The sequence below is a fragment of the Myotis brandtii genome, unplaced genomic scaffold (genome assembly GCF_000412655.1).
Source record: "Myotis brandtii unplaced genomic scaffold, ASM41265v1 scaffold51, whole genome shotgun sequence".
NCBI classification, from domain to species: domain Eukaryota; kingdom Metazoa; phylum Chordata; class Mammalia; order Chiroptera; family Vespertilionidae; genus Myotis; species Myotis brandtii.
In genome coordinates this window covers 2,865,855-2,883,155 of record NW_005369442.1, presented here as the reverse complement: position 1 = coordinate 2,883,155, position 17,301 = coordinate 2,865,855, and the positions used below count along the sequence as shown (strand labels likewise).

Sequence of the window (17,301 nt, the reverse complement as noted above, 5' to 3'; positions counted from 1 at the left end):
GACTCAGGGGCTGGCTGTGCGCAGGTCGGCTCAAACTCGGGGCGGCCTGGCCTCTGATGTGAGTCAGTGGTGTCTGGTGGGCGGGTGTCGCGCCCCGTGTGATCCCCCCTGAGTCACCCAGCCTCGGCCCCTCGGCCCCTTCATTGGAATAAGCCTGCCCCGCCTACCTGCGATCTTGGTTTCAAAGAGCAGATGAAAAAGTGCTTTGGAAGCTATAAAGTGCATCGTTATTAGACGAAGTTAGCAATGTAAGTGAAGAAGCCGGTGGGTACGGGGAAAATAAAGTTTCTAGACTACTCACCTTTTTTTTTTTTAAATAGCCAGTAAGTAAGAGGATTTGTTGACATTCCTGCGATGACCACATAGCAGCTTCTGCAGTTGTAAAATAACAAGTATCTTAAACTTAATGATCCCGGAGCTTACGAAATCTGCGACCAGATTTTGCTCCCCGCCCCCGACCCCCCTTGCAAGATTCAAGAAGTGTTTGGGCGTCCAATAAATATATTGTTGGGGAGAATGCATTTGGTTTAGTTAACGAAAATGAAAACCTTAAACAAAAATAGATTTTGCCTTAATTCTCTGTAGCAACCACTGGGAAACTCAAAGGTAGAAAAACATCCTAATTGTGTAGCTACATGTGCTGAGGGTTGCAATATGTCTTAAAAATGGCATTAAAAAAAAGAATTTAGTTCATTTTATAATCTTACTCCTTACTTTGAGGTCAGGTAATTTTGGAGTATTATATATTGAGTAGATTGTCCTCAAGCGAAAAATTAACTGCTGTATGTATTTTAAAAATGCATTTTTTTTTTTGTATATAGACTACAAATTTCTGTAAAAATGCTTTAGTACATTCTATAGTGTAGGCAGTTTCTTATTTATATTCTGCAGAAGGTATCCTTTCTTGTAAAGAGGTCCTTCCTCATAATTTTAGTGCATGCTTTGGAAAGTCTTCCTTATATTTACACAATGTATGTATAAAGAAAGCTTAAAATTTTTATCTTGTGCATCACAAATAGCTAGTATTTGTAGAAATCTATATTATAAAAGGCCTGTGGCCATAATGCCAGAACGCTGGAACAACCAGTCACCAGGAGATGCATCGAGCACCTCTCAGTCTCTCCCCCGGGCCTGCCATCCCCTGGACACAGAGGCGGGGCCCTTGGCAAGGCAGCGAGCTACTCGTGCAGGGCAGGTCTGGGTCTCATGCGATTTCGTGGGCTGGGCCTCTAGTGCTTAATAAAAAGAAATACTAAGTACTAAAGTTATATTTTAAAACTTTATATTTAGAAATCATAGCATTTCCTAACCTTATGGGTCTCAGTAGTTATAGGTTCATTTTGCTCTCTGTAGGAATGTTTTATCAATGTTCTCTAATATTAACTAAATTACATGGATGTAAATGTGTTTTGAATCAGTAGGGAAATCAGTTCAAATAAGTGTGGACAAATTTTTAAAGCTTGAATGATTAAAATCATACTTGCTTTGAAGTCTGGAATGTAGAGTTCAAAAAAATCACCTTTCAAGAAAATACTAGCAATTTTGAGGTTTTTTGTTTTTTTTTAAATGGTGATCCCTAACATTTCTTTGAAGAAATAGTTTCAAATATTTTTATTTAATCTGCATTGAGAAGCCCTCAGAACATTGAATTGATACAATGTTTTATTGAGTTGTAATATGACATTTAGAGTCTAAATGTGAATGAATTTATTGGGAATTTAAATGTCATATAGAATATGAAGAGCTTACTTCTTAACAATTATAAAATGATGTGACCTGAGTAAAGAATTATACTAAATAGTAATTAGCACAGTTTATATATAGTGGACAAAAACTGAATAGATTGTGGATTTTCTTTTTTCTATCAAAGATTGATTTTGCTTCCTCTTAAGTTCAGTCCCTAAACACAGACTTTATTTGCATTAGTCTTTTCAAATTCACTGTACAGGTTTTAGCACTTTAACATAATCAATTTTTTAAATATATTTTTAATTGATTTTTTTACAGAGAGGAAGGGAGAGGGATAGAGAGTTAGAAACATTGATCAGCTGCCTCCTGCACACTCCCCACTGAGGATGTGCCCGCAACCAAGGTACATACCCTTGACCGGAATTGAACCTGGGACCTTCAGTCCACATGACAACGCTCCATCCACTGAGCCAAACTGGTCAGTGCAACATAATCAATTTTTAACAATATTGAAGAAAAAATTAAACATGTGGTGCTTTAAATTTGGTCTTATTGGTTAATTTAATATACATACACATTTAGATCGTAGTCAATTAAGAGATAATTCTGCATTTCTACCTGTTTCATCCTTATCAGTGTATACCACTCACCTCTCAAATTTTCTTTCAGCTCTGACCCAGCATTAGGATGATTGCATCAGATTAGTTTTCAACATCATTGTTCTCAGCAAAGTTACCATAAGTAAATTAATAAGTTTAGAGATTCATTAATTGTATGTTTTTGATATAGTTATTTTTTGTGAGTAGTGATTTATATAAGTTTCTCTCTCTCCTTCTCCCTCTACCAGGCTCCCTAAAACTCCCTGTCCCTGTCACACTTCTGCTACTAGTAACGTTAGATAAACTGCAGTGAAATGACTCTTCAGGAATTGGTGCATCAGGCTGCCTCCATTTACTCCAATAAAATAGCTGTATGTTTTGATGAATGTAACAACCAGCCTCCAGTTTATTACACCTACAAGAATCTGGTCAATGCTGCTTCAGAATTATCAAATTTTCTGCTATTACACTGCGACTTTCAAGGAATTCGGGAAATTGGTCTCTACTGCCATCCTGGGATAAACTTACCCTCTTGGATTTTAGGGTAATATGTTTTAGAATTAAAAATTTTATATTACTCAAACTTAATTCGTAATTCTTTAATACATAGGATATATTACAGATTATTGTTCTGTTTACCATTGGATTCTTCTGTATTGCTTGCTCAATTCTAGAGAGGCTAAAGGAGTTCATATTTCCCCTAGGATTATTTTTAATTAATTCACCTGAGCATTTTTTAGAAGTGACTAGAAGTTTTCACTAATAACAGAACATTTAAATGTCTCCAAAATATAAGGCCTTCATTTGCCAAAGGAAAAATTATAAATTCTGTTGTTAGATAAAAGAAAACAAGTATTTTAAAAGTAATGTAAATATATTTTTTCCTCTAAGACAAGCTTTAGGTATTCAAGTATTCAGTAAGTGAATGAATAAATAATTGAGAGTTTTGAATAATACTCCATAAAAATTGAGATATGACTTGAAGAATATACTAATTCAAACAAATATTTAAAAATGTTCAATTATTTAAGTTCTAGAATATTATTTTCATATAGTGATTTCTTTATTAGGGTTCTGCAGTAAATAAAAGCTGTAAAGGATTAGAGATGTTGATATTCATCCCATAGTATGTATGTTAGTAGATTAATTATATAAATGCAAAACAAAGTTTTAAAATTTTTTATTCAATCATTGACAAAAAATTATTGAGAATGTAGTATGTGCAAAGATCTAGTGTACCCAAAGTGTCTCCAAAGTGCTTTTAGGTAATACAACTAACTTATCTTTGATTTTATTTATGTAAGTATTGCCACTTACAAATCTATTTTAAGATTTTCCCCCCTTTTAATTTATATTGGTTTTGGTGAAATATGCCTTTTTAGTATGCAGATTAATAGACTCCACATACAGTGGGGCCTTGACTTACGAGTGTCCCGACTAACAAGTTTTTTGAGATACCAGCTGTCTCTCAGCCGATTTTTTGCATTGAGTTGATAGAATAATTTGAGTTAATGAGCTCCTTAACGAGCTCGGTCTCGGAACGAGTTAAACTCATAAGTCAAGGCCCCACTGTACTAATAAGTTGCATGTGGATATTTACCTTGTTTTATGTTACCCTACATAGATGAAGAAATAAGAGTCTGCTACCTGTTTGGTATCTTAGTAGTAGCCTGTTAGCCAAGTGTATTTTACTGTAATACATCAGCTTTAAAAAAATCTTAGATTTCTCTGAATTAGATAATGAGAATTTAATATAGTAAACACTCAAGAATACTCAGTATTAAGAGTCAGATAAAAGTAACTACTTATAAACAAAAAATGTGTCAACAAAAGCATCGAGAATTTCTGATAAAGTCAATAGTAAAGTACATAGAGAAATAGAAATGCTTAAAGATTATTTTCAACATATTGTATGCTGACTGTATACTTTGTTTCCTTAGAATTCTCCAAGTCCCTGCTGCTTATGCTCCCATTGATCCAGATTCACCACCAGCATTATCAACTCATTTTATGAAAAAATGTAATCTACAGTACATTCTTGTTGAAAAACAGCAAATTAATGTAAGTGTATATATTTTCAATGTTTTTTATGTGTTACATTTATCTTTCAATTGATAAAGGCCTTTCCTTTATCCCCTCTTGATTTCTAAATTTACTAACTCTGCAGGATGTCTCAGCATTGTTGACATTTTGAGTTGGTAATTGTTGTTGTTTTTTTGTCAGGAGTGTCCTGTACATTATAGGATGTTTAGCAACATCCCCGGTCTCCAGCCACCAGATGACAGTAGAACCCCCCAGTTCTGACAACCAAAATGGTCTCCCGACATTGCCAAATGTCTGCTGGCAGTGCCCTCTACCCCCTACACTTTGTTGAAAAACACTGCTCTATGGCATGAACATATCGTCTGGCTTTATAATCATGTATTTGAATTTCCTTTCTCTTTCCAAAGTTGTTCCTATACTAGGAAAATTCATAATACTTGAAACTTTCATTTTTCTACTAGAGGCCTGATACACGAAATTCATGCAAGAGTAGGCCTTCCTTCCCCCGGCTGCTGGCACCGGCTTCCCTCCGGCACCTGCGCTTCCCTTGCAGAGGGAGGCCCCACTCACCCGCCGCATCCCACTGGTCTGTGGCGTGGGCCTCCCTCTGTGGTTGCGATCATGGGGCAATGGCTGGGCCCCTGATCAATCACATTGCATCTGCCTTGGCTGGTCTGGCGCCAGTGGGTGTCATAGCGTGGCCCTGGATGGTCGTCCAGATGGTCGTTCCGCTGTTCAGCCGTTTGGTCGATTTGCATATTACACTTTTATTATCCTATATAATAAAAGCCCAGCGACTGAACAGTGGAATGACCAGAACGACCAGTTGACCAGTTGACCAGTTGCTATAACGTGCACTGACCACCAGGGGGCAGACGTTCAACGCAGGAGCTGCCCCCTGGTGGTCAGTGTGTGCCCACAGTGGGAGCGCCGGCTTGGCTGACCAGGATGAGTGGTGCTCTCATAGTGGGAGCAGCCACTCAGAAGGCAGGCCCATAGCCGCTTGGCTGACTGGGATGAGCGGCGCTCCCATAGTGGGCCAATCCCCGCAGGCCATGCCCCCCACCAGTGCACGAATCCCGTGCACTGGGCCTCTAGTATAGAATATTTATGGCAATTTATAATAGTGAACAATATTAAAGAATTGTAAGCAAGCTTAGATTTTGAAAAAGAGATTGGTACTTAGATCATACCTTTCTGGAAAATTAAGTTTATTATAATTCTAAAATTTTGACTGCCAACCAAAGATCTAGCCAAGAAACACTGCTTTAGGCCTGGGGTAGGGTGGGAGCTTCATGGGGAGGGGTAAAAGGGGTGGCAATGGGAGACATCTGTAATACTCTCAATAATAAATAAAATAAAAAAATAAAATAAGTAAAAAGGAAACATTGCTTTAGGGGAAAGCATTGGTATTATATGTTCAGCAAGAGGCAGCCCATATTTTATTATTATTTATTTCTTGTTTATAAAGTACTGTTTTGCCAAAGAGAAAAGAACACTATAGTAGGTATATTCAATTTAGCCTGTTTTTACCCATTTCTTATCCAAACTTATATATTTGGGGGTAATATAAATGCATTTTACCTATGTCTGTGCATCTCTGTCTGTATATATAACAATAAGAAGTATCAAAAGTTTAAGATAGATGAGGACCTCTAGAGAATCATGAGTATTTGAGTAAAGTCTCCAGAAGGAGACAACTGAAGTATTCATTTGGTTAATAAATATTTTTTAAATAAACATGTATTAATGTCTGGCCAAAGTTTTCTCTTCTCCTCAAACTGGTTAATTCCATTGTTGTTGATGTAAGCAAAACTAAAATGGGGGTGTAACCTTCATTTTTCTTAACAACCTTTGTGAAAGTTTTATTAAAGAGGTGATGGGATGTGAGAATTAAATAATTGCTTATAGGAAGGAGTTGAGCACATAGCAAAACCCTTTACTTCCTATGGAAAGTACCTTATTTCATATTCCATAACTTTGATGATGGTATGAGTGTTCTTCCTTCATTTAGCACAGGAGCAATGGGGAAGTATTTACTGAGCATCTACTGTATGCCCAGCATCCACCAGAGCATTGGTTCTCAGCTGGGCATACGATTTTGCCTCCCAGGAGACATTTGGCAATGTCTGGTGTTTTTTTAATTTATTTTTTTATTGATTTTAGAGAGAGGAGAAAGAGAGGGAGAGATAGAAACGTCAATAAGAGAGAAACAACATTGATCGGCTGCCTCCTGCATACCACCTACTGGGGATTAAGCCCGAAACCTAGGTATATGCCCTGACCGGGAATCGAACCGGTGACCTCTTGGTGCTTAAGTTGACACTCAACCACTGAGCCACACCAGCCAGGCTGTCTTGTGTTTTTTATTGTCACCGTGGCAGCGAGTGCTACTGGTAAAGGCCAGGGATGATGTTAAAAATCTTAGAAGGAACAAGACAGCTCCCCTCAGAGTTATCTGGTCCAAAATGTCAGTGTTGAGATCAAGAAACCCTGCACTAGAGTCAGGTTGTCTGGGAGGACATTGGTATGTGAAAGAAGCCCAATACATGATTCTTGCCCTCCAAATGCTTATAATTTAGTTGGAGAGAAAAGGTTAATACTCCTAAACCTGTAAGTCTACATAGTGTGATATTGTTGTAAGTAAAGTAAATATAACTTAGTAGAGATAGGAAAATTTTAATGGCAGAAGATGGTTTTGTGTGTGTGTGTATTTTTAAATATATTTGTATTGATTCCCAGGAGAGAGAAATATCAATGATGAGAGAGAATCATTGATTGGCTGCCTCCTGCACGCCCCTGCTGGGGATCAAGCCCTGACCTCCTGGTTCATGGCTCAATACTCAACCACCGGGCCACACTGGCCAGGCCAGAAGATGGTTTTGAGTTAAGTCTTTAGAAAATGTAGGTCTGTCATTGAATATTACAGGCCACATCCCATCTTACCTCTAATATACACACACCGAACCAACAGAAAACACTATAGGCTTCTGGGTTTTGACCTTTTTCCTCTCATTTATATTGATTTCTTTAATGTGAAACTTAAGTTATATTTTATTAAGCTGCTGTTTATCAAAATAAAAATGTATATTCAAAGGAACGTCACTTTTGGCATGGCCAAACTGAATTTAGCATCTTTTTATCTGAACTTAGCTCTGTATTAATCTGTCTTTACCAAATACCTGACCCAGAATCTCAGTGTTCTTGGGCTCACTCTATATCCAGAAGGTTACCAAGCCCTGTTGATTTCTTTGCTCAAAGACCCTTTCTGTCCACTGTGGTTGCAATTAGTTCAAGTACCATACAGCATATCTAAATTGTTGCAAAAGGTTCAATAAATGGCTCTCACTTATCAGACAGAGTCTTGACAGAGTAAAGTCTAGTCTGTGCTGCTGCCACCTTCATTTGGATCCTATTGCTTACAGGTTAAGGTTTAAACTCAGTGTTGAGTTTAAAAGTTATGCAAAGTTATTAAGGACTAGAGGCCCAGTGCACGAATTCGTGCATGGGTGGGGTCTGGCCAGCCCACCCCGATTGAGTCGGGCCAGCCGGTGGGAGAGGCCACGGATGGTTGGCCAGCCGGCCCCACCCCCTGTTCAAACTCCCAGTCGAACTCCCAGTCGAGGGGACAATTTTAGCCTTTTATTATATAGGAGGATAGGATTAGCATCTCATCTCCTGTTAACAACACTACTCACCTTCTTCCTCTTCTCCAGTTCTGCAGCTTGTTGAAATGCTTAATGCTCTCCACAACACCAGTTTTCTTGGGTCTTACACTCTGTATTAGCTATTTGCCTGAAGTACCCATCTTCTTTATTTGGCGATAGCTACTTACAAACAAATACTACATATGAAGAAGCAATTTCTGACCTTCTAGTCAGTTACGTTCAGCCTCCTCGGTTCCTATATTTCATTGTCATACTTACCACATTGTACTGCAGTTGTGTATTTTTTTGTTTTGTTTTGTTGTTAATCCTCATCCGAGGATATTTTTTCCATTTTTTTTTTTAGACAGAGTGGAAGGGGCAGAGACAGAGAGAGGGAAACATTGATGTGAGAGAGACACATTGATTGGTTGCCTCCTGCATGTGCCTCAACCAGGGCAGGGATTGAGCCTGCAATCAAGGTACATGCCCTTGACTGGAATCAAACCTGGGACCCTTCAGTCCCAGGGCCAATGCTCCAATCACTGAGCCAAACCAGCTAGGGCATGCAATTGTGTGTTTTTATGTCTGTTTATTTTGAAGGTGACTTCGAAAGTAAGGACAGCACTTTACTCTTGGAAGTTTCTATTTTATTTATTTTTATCCCTGGATATATAGCAAGTTTTCAGAAAAACACAACAATTACAAAGCCATAATGAGCCCAGCTGGTGTGGCTCAGTAGTTGAGATTCAACCTATGAACCAGGAGGTCACAGTTCAATTCCGGGTCAGGGCTTATGCCTGGGTTCAGGCTTGATCCCCAGTAGGAGTGTGCAGGAGGCAGCCTATTAGTGATTCTCATCATTGATGTTTCTCCCTCTCCCTTCTTCTCTGAAATCAATAAAAATATATTTTAAAAATAAATAAACGCAAGGGATGAGGACACATTTGTAATACCTTAACTAATAAAGAATTAAAAAAAATTAAATAAAAATAAACGCTATAATGAACGAGTAAATGAACACTTTATATTACTTCTGTGCAAAAAAGAATGTCTTTTTAATGTATTGGAAATTTTCTCCATTTAACAGAAATTCAAATCTTCCTATGAAAAATTATTGAACTATGATACACTTACAGTAGAACATAATGACTTAGTACTCTTCAGACTTCATTGGAAAAATGTTGAGGTGAGCTTGATGCTAAATGATAGAAAAGAGAAATACAAAAAAGAAAAAGTGGTAAACAGCACCAGTTCTGAGAAAAGCAATGAAGAAAAGCCAGAAGAGCATATGGATGTGAGGCTAACGCATTGTTTAGCCTATGTTCTCCATACATCAGGCACCACGGGGATACCCAAGATTGTCAGAGTCCCTCATGCGTGTATAGTGCCGAACATCCAACATTTCCGGTAAGTTCTGTGCTTGGAGTCCTTTTTTAGAACTTGCAAACCCACATTATTCAAGGGTCAGCTATACAAGGTTTATGTGACAGGACCCTTCATAGGGAATGAAGGCCGAAAGAGATGGCAAAACCTGCTTGCTTTTATATTAGGTTGAACAAAGAGTCAGTTGTGGAAAAGTGACTAAACTATGTGGGGAGGCTAAGGGAAGATAATTATTCTAACAAGGTCTGTTTATATAGAATTCTCTGAGTCTCATCTTCTAGTTCTTAACAAAAAGAATGTTACTTTCCTTCTGCTATAGCAGTGGTTCTCAACCTTCTGGCCCTTTAATACAGTTCCTCATGTTGTGACCCCCAACCATAAAATTATTTTCGTTGCTACTTCATAACTGTAATTTTGCTACTGTTATGAATCATAATGTAAATATCTGATGTGCAGGATGGTCTTAGGCGACCCCTGTGAAAGGGTCGTTCGACCCCCAAAGGGGTCGCGACCCATAGGTTGAGAACCTGTGCTCAAGGGAGGATATCTTTCATTTGGGAATTTCAGCTCCTGTTTTTATGGGGGCGGGGAAGGAAGATCAGAGTGTTTGTATGGACTGTTTTTCAAGTGCCTTTAACTCAAACCAGTCAGTATGCCAGAGCAGCATATTTTGGGGTGGCATGTTCTGAACTCCATCATTAAAAGTTAAAATTAGAAGGCTTATCTACCTGATTTGGTAGGGAAAAGGGGGGGGGGGGGGGGGGGGGAGGCTTCTGTGGGAAGAACAAACAAGTTTCTTTATGAAAGACGAAGAGATAAGAAATTTTGTGTTAACGTTAGTTTGTGCTGGTGAGAATAGTCTTTCCTGTGTCAGGACCATGAAACTCCCCTGCAGAGAGAATATGGTAGGTTTACTCTTTTGTCTTTGCTGGGAGTAAAAGCCACCCTGAAGAAGTTTGTGGCAGCCTCATTTCCCAGAAGCTGCTGTTAGTCAGATAAGGGATACTCTAAGAAGGCTTTTTTTTTTTTGCATCTGTTGAATCCAAAATGTCTTCAGCTTAAAATAATATTTATACCAACTCTGGGGTTCTGAGTGGATCCTCCCAGTACCATACTTGAAGATATTTTAAAGTTAAGGTAATCCCTGCTTTTAGATAGTGGGTTTTGTGTATTCAAACTGAAGTACTGTAGTGCCATAGGCTCAACACAGACTGTCCATGCTCTATAATATCCTAACCACATATATTCTATTCTGCTCTTTGATCAGCTACTGAGAGAAAACGCCAAGTAGTGGGGAAAGGGAGTCAGAGGTCTCTATTAAGCATCAGTGAGTGAGTAGGATAGAATAAGTCCAGATTCCTACCAGAAAAGAACCAGGAGGATAGATCAGAGATTTATTACAAGGAATTGGTTTGCAGTTAGGGCTGGCTAAGCTTAGCATAGACCAGCAGAAAGGGGTGATCCTCAGCAGACTGGAACCTCGTGGGAATGTGCGTGTCCACAAGCAAGTCAGGAACGAAGATCCAGGGGTAGGGAGAGTAACTGCAGACTCAGCTGCTGTTTTGGAGTCTCTTCAGAAAAGACCTGCACATTCTTTAATGGCCTCCCCAGACTAAATCCAGCCAACCCAGGGTAAGCTCTCTTTCGATTGAAGTCAACTGATGAGGGACTTTAATCATATCTACAAAAAGCCCTTCGCAGCAGCACCTAGATCAGTGGTTCTCAACCTTGGCTGCACATTAGAATCACCTGGGCCCAGAAATCAGGATTTTAAAAAGATTCCCAGGTGATTCTAATGTGCAGCCAAGGTTGAGAACCACTGACCTAGATAGTGTGTGATTGAATAATTGGGCAAACGTGCGTGTGCTACCAAATGCAGTTGCCTCCCTCTGTCTTCTAACTCTCAAGAGAAAATATCCTTTGTCTTCTTAATGGGAAACATACTAGAAAGAGAATTCTGGGGACTGTAGTTCAATCCAGCCACGTTAACCCATCAGAAAGCTACCACAGATGATTAAATATGTCATGGTAAAAAAGCGTCTATTGCTTTAAATGGCTTTTAATCCTTACGTTTATAAAGAAGAGTTATAGCCCAGCCGGTGTTGCTCAGTGGTTGAGCATTCACCTATGAACCAGGAGGTCACACTTTGATTCCTGGTCAAGGCACACACCCTGGTTGCAGGCTTGATCCCCAGTAGAGGGTGTGCAGGAGGCAGCTGATCAGTGCTTCTCATCATTGGTGTTTCTATCTCCCTCTCTCTTCCATTCTGAAATCAATAAAAAAAAAAATATATATTTTTAAAGAAGAGTTCTAGAATTAATATCACCATATTGGTTAATGTAAATTAAAGAATAAAAATCTGGCCATCACCCAAAAACTTAATGGTCATAAATACTTTGTTAGGATATGTGTTTACCAAATAAATATTAGACATTTCTCATAGTTACATTCTGTTTTTCCTTAGGGTACTTTTCGAGATCACACAAGAAGATGTTTTATTTCTAGCTTCACCTCTGACCTTTGACCCCTCAGTTGTGGAAATATTTGTTGCTCTATCAAGTGGTGCCTCTCTGCTTATTGTACCAACATCTGTCAAAGTGCTCCCATCGAAATTAGCTCCTGTTCTCTTTTCCCATCACAGAGTGACTATTTTGCAGGTACATTTTAGGAACAAATGAAATGTTTAGTCCTTTATGATTCAGTATTTTAAGTGTTTTAGAGAACATTTTGCATTCCTGAAATTCTTTACAGTGGATTAATGATAATCTAGTTAGATTATCAAAGGCTATCTCCTGATGATCTCACTTTTTTGTTTGAGAATGTAAAAAACAAATCAGTTAATTCTGGCTAGAAAATTATTTTGTATATTTTATACATGCTGTTATAACTAGAGGAACTTGGCTTTTACTCAGATCTGTGGGGATATGCTGCCTTTCCTGTCTTTAAGTTTATTGTATTTCTCATTAAAACCTAATTTAAGTATGTTAAATTATAATTGAGTTAGGCATTTTTAAAGATTTAAAAAATATGTACCTGAAAGTATGTTACTGGTACACAAGCCTTAAGATAGTAATTGCAAGTAGTTAGGTACTAGAGAGAAATAACAAAATTATATGCATATCATGATAAACTAAAATTACCAGTTTTATATCTAGTATATTGAAACTCAAGAGGATGTTGAATTTCTGCCCCAAACACAAAATTTGATAATGACTTTTTTTTTTGGCAATGTGTTTTTCATCCTAAAAAAACAAAACCCAAAACATATATATAATATGCATATATACTATATGCATATTATATGTATATATGTATATATATTCATTCACAGAATGACTCATCAGCAGATGAGAATTTATATCCATTGATATATTGCTGTATTCATCTATAATAATAAAAGAGTAATATGCTAATTACAGGGAAGCCTGGGTCCCAGGTGCCAGAGGGAAGCTGGTGCCAGCAGCCAGGGGAAGGAAGGCCTACTCTTGCACGAATTTCATGCACCAGGCCTCTAGTTTCATTTATATATATCTGTGTGTGTGGCATTTCGTTACAGCAGCCTGAACAGACTAAGACAAAAATGAATGAACTATTGATACACACAAGATAGAATAATCACAAAGTATTTATGTTGAGTGAAAGAAGCCAGGTCAAATCAGAATACATGTTGTATGATTACATTTTTATACAATTCTAGAAAATTCTAACTGATCATTAGTGATAGAAAATAGATCAGCAGTTATCTGGGGAAGGGGTCTAGTTGAAGGGAAGAATTATAATGGTACATAGGTAATTTTAGGGTATATGTTAAGGCAAACATATAGGTATATGTTTATTATTTGGATTGTGATGGTTTCACAGATATATCTATATATTTTAAAATTTATATTGTATACCTTAAATATGTACAGTTTATCATGTGTCAGTTATACCTCAATAAAACTGTTTTTAAAAAGTTTAATTCATGCTGTTTTCCTTAGGCATATTTTTTTACCCATTTTATATACTTTTTGCATAGAGATAATGGGAAAGGGAATGTAAATTGATTTTATAGATTTTGTCATTTTTATCTGTAAACCTTTTTGTCCAAACTACATAATGAACTGTAACTAGTATTTTTCTTAAGTTTTTGGCTAAAGCAAAATTTATATTCACATTAAAAAGATAATGCTTCCTCAGGAGTTTTCCAACTATGATTTGCTATGTAATAAACATAGGTTTAATTTCCATGTGGGCTTCCAATGTTAAGCTTTGAACAGATCATTGCATTGCTTACCTTTTTAAAGAAGTGAAGGGAAGAAATAATTATTTCTAATGTATCTACAGGCAACACCGACATTGCTTAGAAGATTTGGATCTCAGCTTATCAAGTCAACTGTTTTATCAGCTAGTACTTCTCTTCGAGTACTAGCCCTTGGTGGTGAAGCATTTCCATCACTGACTGTTCTCAAAGGCTGGAGAGAAGTAGGCAATAGAACACAAATATTTAATGTTTATGGTATCACAGAGGTATCAAGTTGGGCGACTTTTTACAGGATTCCAGAGGAGATTCTTAATTCTACTTTGAAGTAAGGGTTTTAATTACTAAACAGGGTAGAAAGAAACTGTTTTTCCGGTATCTTAACAATAATAGTGTTTTGATAGGCACTGGGATAATAATTTTATTTTTTTATTTATTTATTTTTTTAAATATATTTCTTTATTGATTTCAGAGAAGAAGAGAGAAGGAGAGAGAGATAGAAACATCAATGATGAGAGAGAATCATTGATCGGCTGCCTCCTGCACACCCCTACTGGGGATGGAGCCTGCAACCCAGGTATATGCCCTTGGCCAGAATCGAACCTGGGACCCCTCAGTCCGCAGGCTGAAGCTCTATCCACTGAGCCAAGCCGGCTAGGGCTGGGGTAATAATTTTAGAACACTATGTTATCAGAATTTTAAGCTGGGAATCCAGAACCTTTCTTGTTATAACTGGTGCTATAGATCCTGCTAGAACTTTTTGTGACTAAACAGCAAGAAATAACAGATCTAACCTTTTCCTCTTGGCAGTCTTTGGATTAGAACATAATAAAAACTTTTTGTTTATTTATTTGATACTATGTGACTTAAATACATTAGAAAATATTCTATTCAAATGAAAACTTTTAAATCTGGTTTTGGTTATGTTTTCACAGATGTGAATTGCCTGTACAACTGGGATTTCCACTGCTTGGAACAGTAGTTGAAGTCAGAGATACTAGTGGTTTCAGAATTGAAGAAGGCAATGGCCAAGTATTTTTAGGTTGTTTTATATTTATTGATAGGGAATGATTTTCTTTTTCAAGAAAAAAAAAATCTGTTACTTTTATTTTCCCCAGTTTTTCTTATGTTTAGTATTCTTCTCAGTGATGATAATTTTAAATCTCAGTCTCATCTTCATAGTGATGAAACATTTAATAAGTTACCATAATTATTTTAGATAACAATGTCTAAGGGAAGATATAAGAGTAATTTAGAAACTGTTACTAGGACCTTTATATTTGTAGCTAAAATTCTATTTAATCAGAGTTGTTAGACTTTTTAAAGTCACATCTATGATTTTAGAAATAAAATTTTTTATAATTTTACTTGTGGTTATTATCTCTAATTTTATAATATTTAAAAGTGAGCCCCTTTTCTTATAAATATTAAAAACTTAAAACTGAGTAACTGAACTTTTGAGGATATTATTGAGTTGATGATTTTAATATATTTTCCATATTTTTTTTTAATTTTTATTACATTGATGTTTATATCTTGTGGAGGTGGCAGGAACAGAGTATGTTTTCTTGATGGTGAAGTGACAGTACCACTTGGCACAATGCGAGCCACAGGCGACTTTGTGACTGTGAAAGATGGAGAGTTATTCTTCTTGGGACGAAAGGACAGTCAGATCAAACGTCATGGCAAACGTCTTAACATTGAACTTGTGCAACAGGTAGAATTATATAAATATTAAGTATCTACTAATATATGCAGATATTAGAGGCAGCCACCAATAATTATCTATGCCAGGATTTTCTGTCAGTATCATTTAAGTCTAAGATTTTTGTAAAAGTGATGAATTACAATATTAGGTATGGATAATTCAGCATGCCCTTTATTGCCAGCATGAAGTGACTAATTGGATTTTGTTAACTGAATATCAGTTGGCTTATTTTGCTATAAAAGCTATTATTTTTGAAAAAATGTTAAGAACCCTGTGTTCTGATAATAGTAATAGCAAAATAAAAATAAAAATCTCTAGTGTATTTCACAATTTAATTTGACTGTGTTGACTTCAGACATGATAAGTTTGAGCATTTAGGAAGTTTGTTTTTAAATGTCCTCATTGGGACTTAAGAACACAAATAGCAGAGTGGTGCTTGCCAGAGGGAATGGGGTGAGGGAGAAGGGGGTCCTAATATAAGGTGACAGAAGATTTGACTTTGGGTGGTGAGCACACAGTGCAGTATACAGATCTTGTAATATAGAAGCCCAAACATGAAACCAACCTATATGTTCATGTTAACCGATGTTCCCCAATCAATTTAATAAATAAAATTTAAAAAAATGTCCTCATTGGTAAATTGGGATAATCTCTTTCATAGGTTGCTGAAGGACTTCAACAAGTGGAGTCATGTGCAGTTATATGGTATAATCAGGAAAAATTAATTCTGTTCATGGTGTCAAAAAATGAGTTAGTAAAGAATTACATCTTTAAAGAACTAGAGACACATCTTCCAAGCCATGCAATCCCGGATGAGCTTGTGCTGATTGACTCTCTACCATTCACATCTCATGGTAAAATAATTTAAAGCAGATATGGTTTAGTGCCAAAAGATACTAATTGTATTCATAAGTAGTTTAAAGGCCATGCAAATCCTTTTTAGAAGTAGTAGAATATAATGTGGTAAACCCTCCATTAAATGCTTTGTATAAATGAGGACATTTTAACTCATTTTATCTCCAGAAAATCTTGTGAGGAGGTATTATTTGCAGGTGTGGAAAGTAAGGCTTAAAAAGAAGAACTAATTTTCCCAAAATCACATTGCTGGATAGTGGTAGAGTTGAAGTTGTGTTTAGGATTGCTTAACTTCAAAACATTTGCTCTTGATTACCATATTATATTGCTCTCCCAATTTCATCTTTATTTAATATTTACTTCAAATTGCAATAATTGTTTGGTTAATAGTGCCATTTCTTTAACTCTTTAAATGAGGGACATTAGTCTTATTTTTTATCTGTGTATTTATTACCCATTACATTCTTGTTAGCATGGTACTACTTTCTTTAGAACTGATTATCTATGAGAAACTATTCTATAGAATTTCTAACATTTACACTGAAAAATGTATGTATTCTTGTGACTAATGAAGATTTTAGCATAAATTTTAAAAGTATTTCTCTTTCACATTAAGGCAAAATTGATGTTTCTGAGTTAAACAAGATCTATTTAAACTACACAAACTTGAAGTCTGAGCATAAGCTCAAAGGAAAAGAGGAACTTTGGGGAAAATTACAGCATTTGTGGAAGGTACACCTTTTAAGATACAAACTTGCTATTGTAAAGAGGTCATTTAATATCTTTAGGGAATGATAGCATTGTAATAAGTCTGAAAAAAATTTCTAAGAATGTTATTGCTGCCCAGGTGGTAAGAAGTATAGCTCCATTTATTCAATTTGTATTAAAATAGGGTTAGGTTCTCTACCATAAGATTAGAGTAAGCTTCCTATAAAGAAATTTACTGGAAGTGAGGTAGTCATAAAAGGCAAAACCTATCTTGACATAACTAAAAGGACCAGTGGAGTGTAGTAACACTTTTGTCAAGAGTTGAGAAAATAGCTAAATTTTGCTATACATAATCTATTGTATAAGGGCTTATTACATCATTATTCCAGAAGTACTTTCAGCTGCAACAGGTATGTTTCTGCTTAAAG

At 36.6% G+C, this 17,301-nt stretch overlaps 1 protein-coding gene across 6 annotated transcripts in view; it reads left to right on the top strand.

Annotated features, from left to right (window-relative positions):
- Positions 1 to 6: 6 nt before the first annotated feature.
- The window catches only part of AASDH (aminoadipate-semialdehyde dehydrogenase), a 29,273-nt gene continuing 11,978 nt past the window's right edge, over positions 7 to 17,301 (top strand). For 3 of the 6 annotated variants that reach the window (XM_014548486.1, XM_005877171.2, XM_014548487.1), the window contains exons 1-10: positions 7 to 248; positions 2,537 to 2,832; positions 4,229 to 4,349; positions 9,066 to 9,385; positions 11,827 to 12,019; positions 13,689 to 13,930; positions 14,538 to 14,644; positions 15,147 to 15,319; positions 15,972 to 16,164; positions 16,782 to 16,897. In XM_014548486.1, coding sequence (XP_014403972.1) covers positions 2,603 to 2,832; positions 4,229 to 4,349; positions 9,066 to 9,385; positions 11,827 to 12,019; positions 13,689 to 13,930; positions 14,538 to 14,644; positions 15,147 to 15,319; positions 15,972 to 16,164; positions 16,782 to 16,897 — 1,695 coding nt within the window. In that variant the 5' untranslated portion in view covers positions 7 to 248; positions 2,537 to 2,602. Of the gene's footprint in view, positions 249 to 500; positions 607 to 2,143; positions 2,168 to 2,536; positions 2,833 to 4,228; positions 4,350 to 9,065; positions 9,386 to 11,826; positions 12,020 to 13,688; positions 13,931 to 14,537; positions 14,645 to 15,146; positions 15,320 to 15,971; positions 16,165 to 16,781; positions 16,898 to 17,301 lie in introns of those variants that run through there. The other 3 variants (XM_014548484.1, XM_014548485.1, XM_014548488.1) reach the window with 3 other exon arrangements.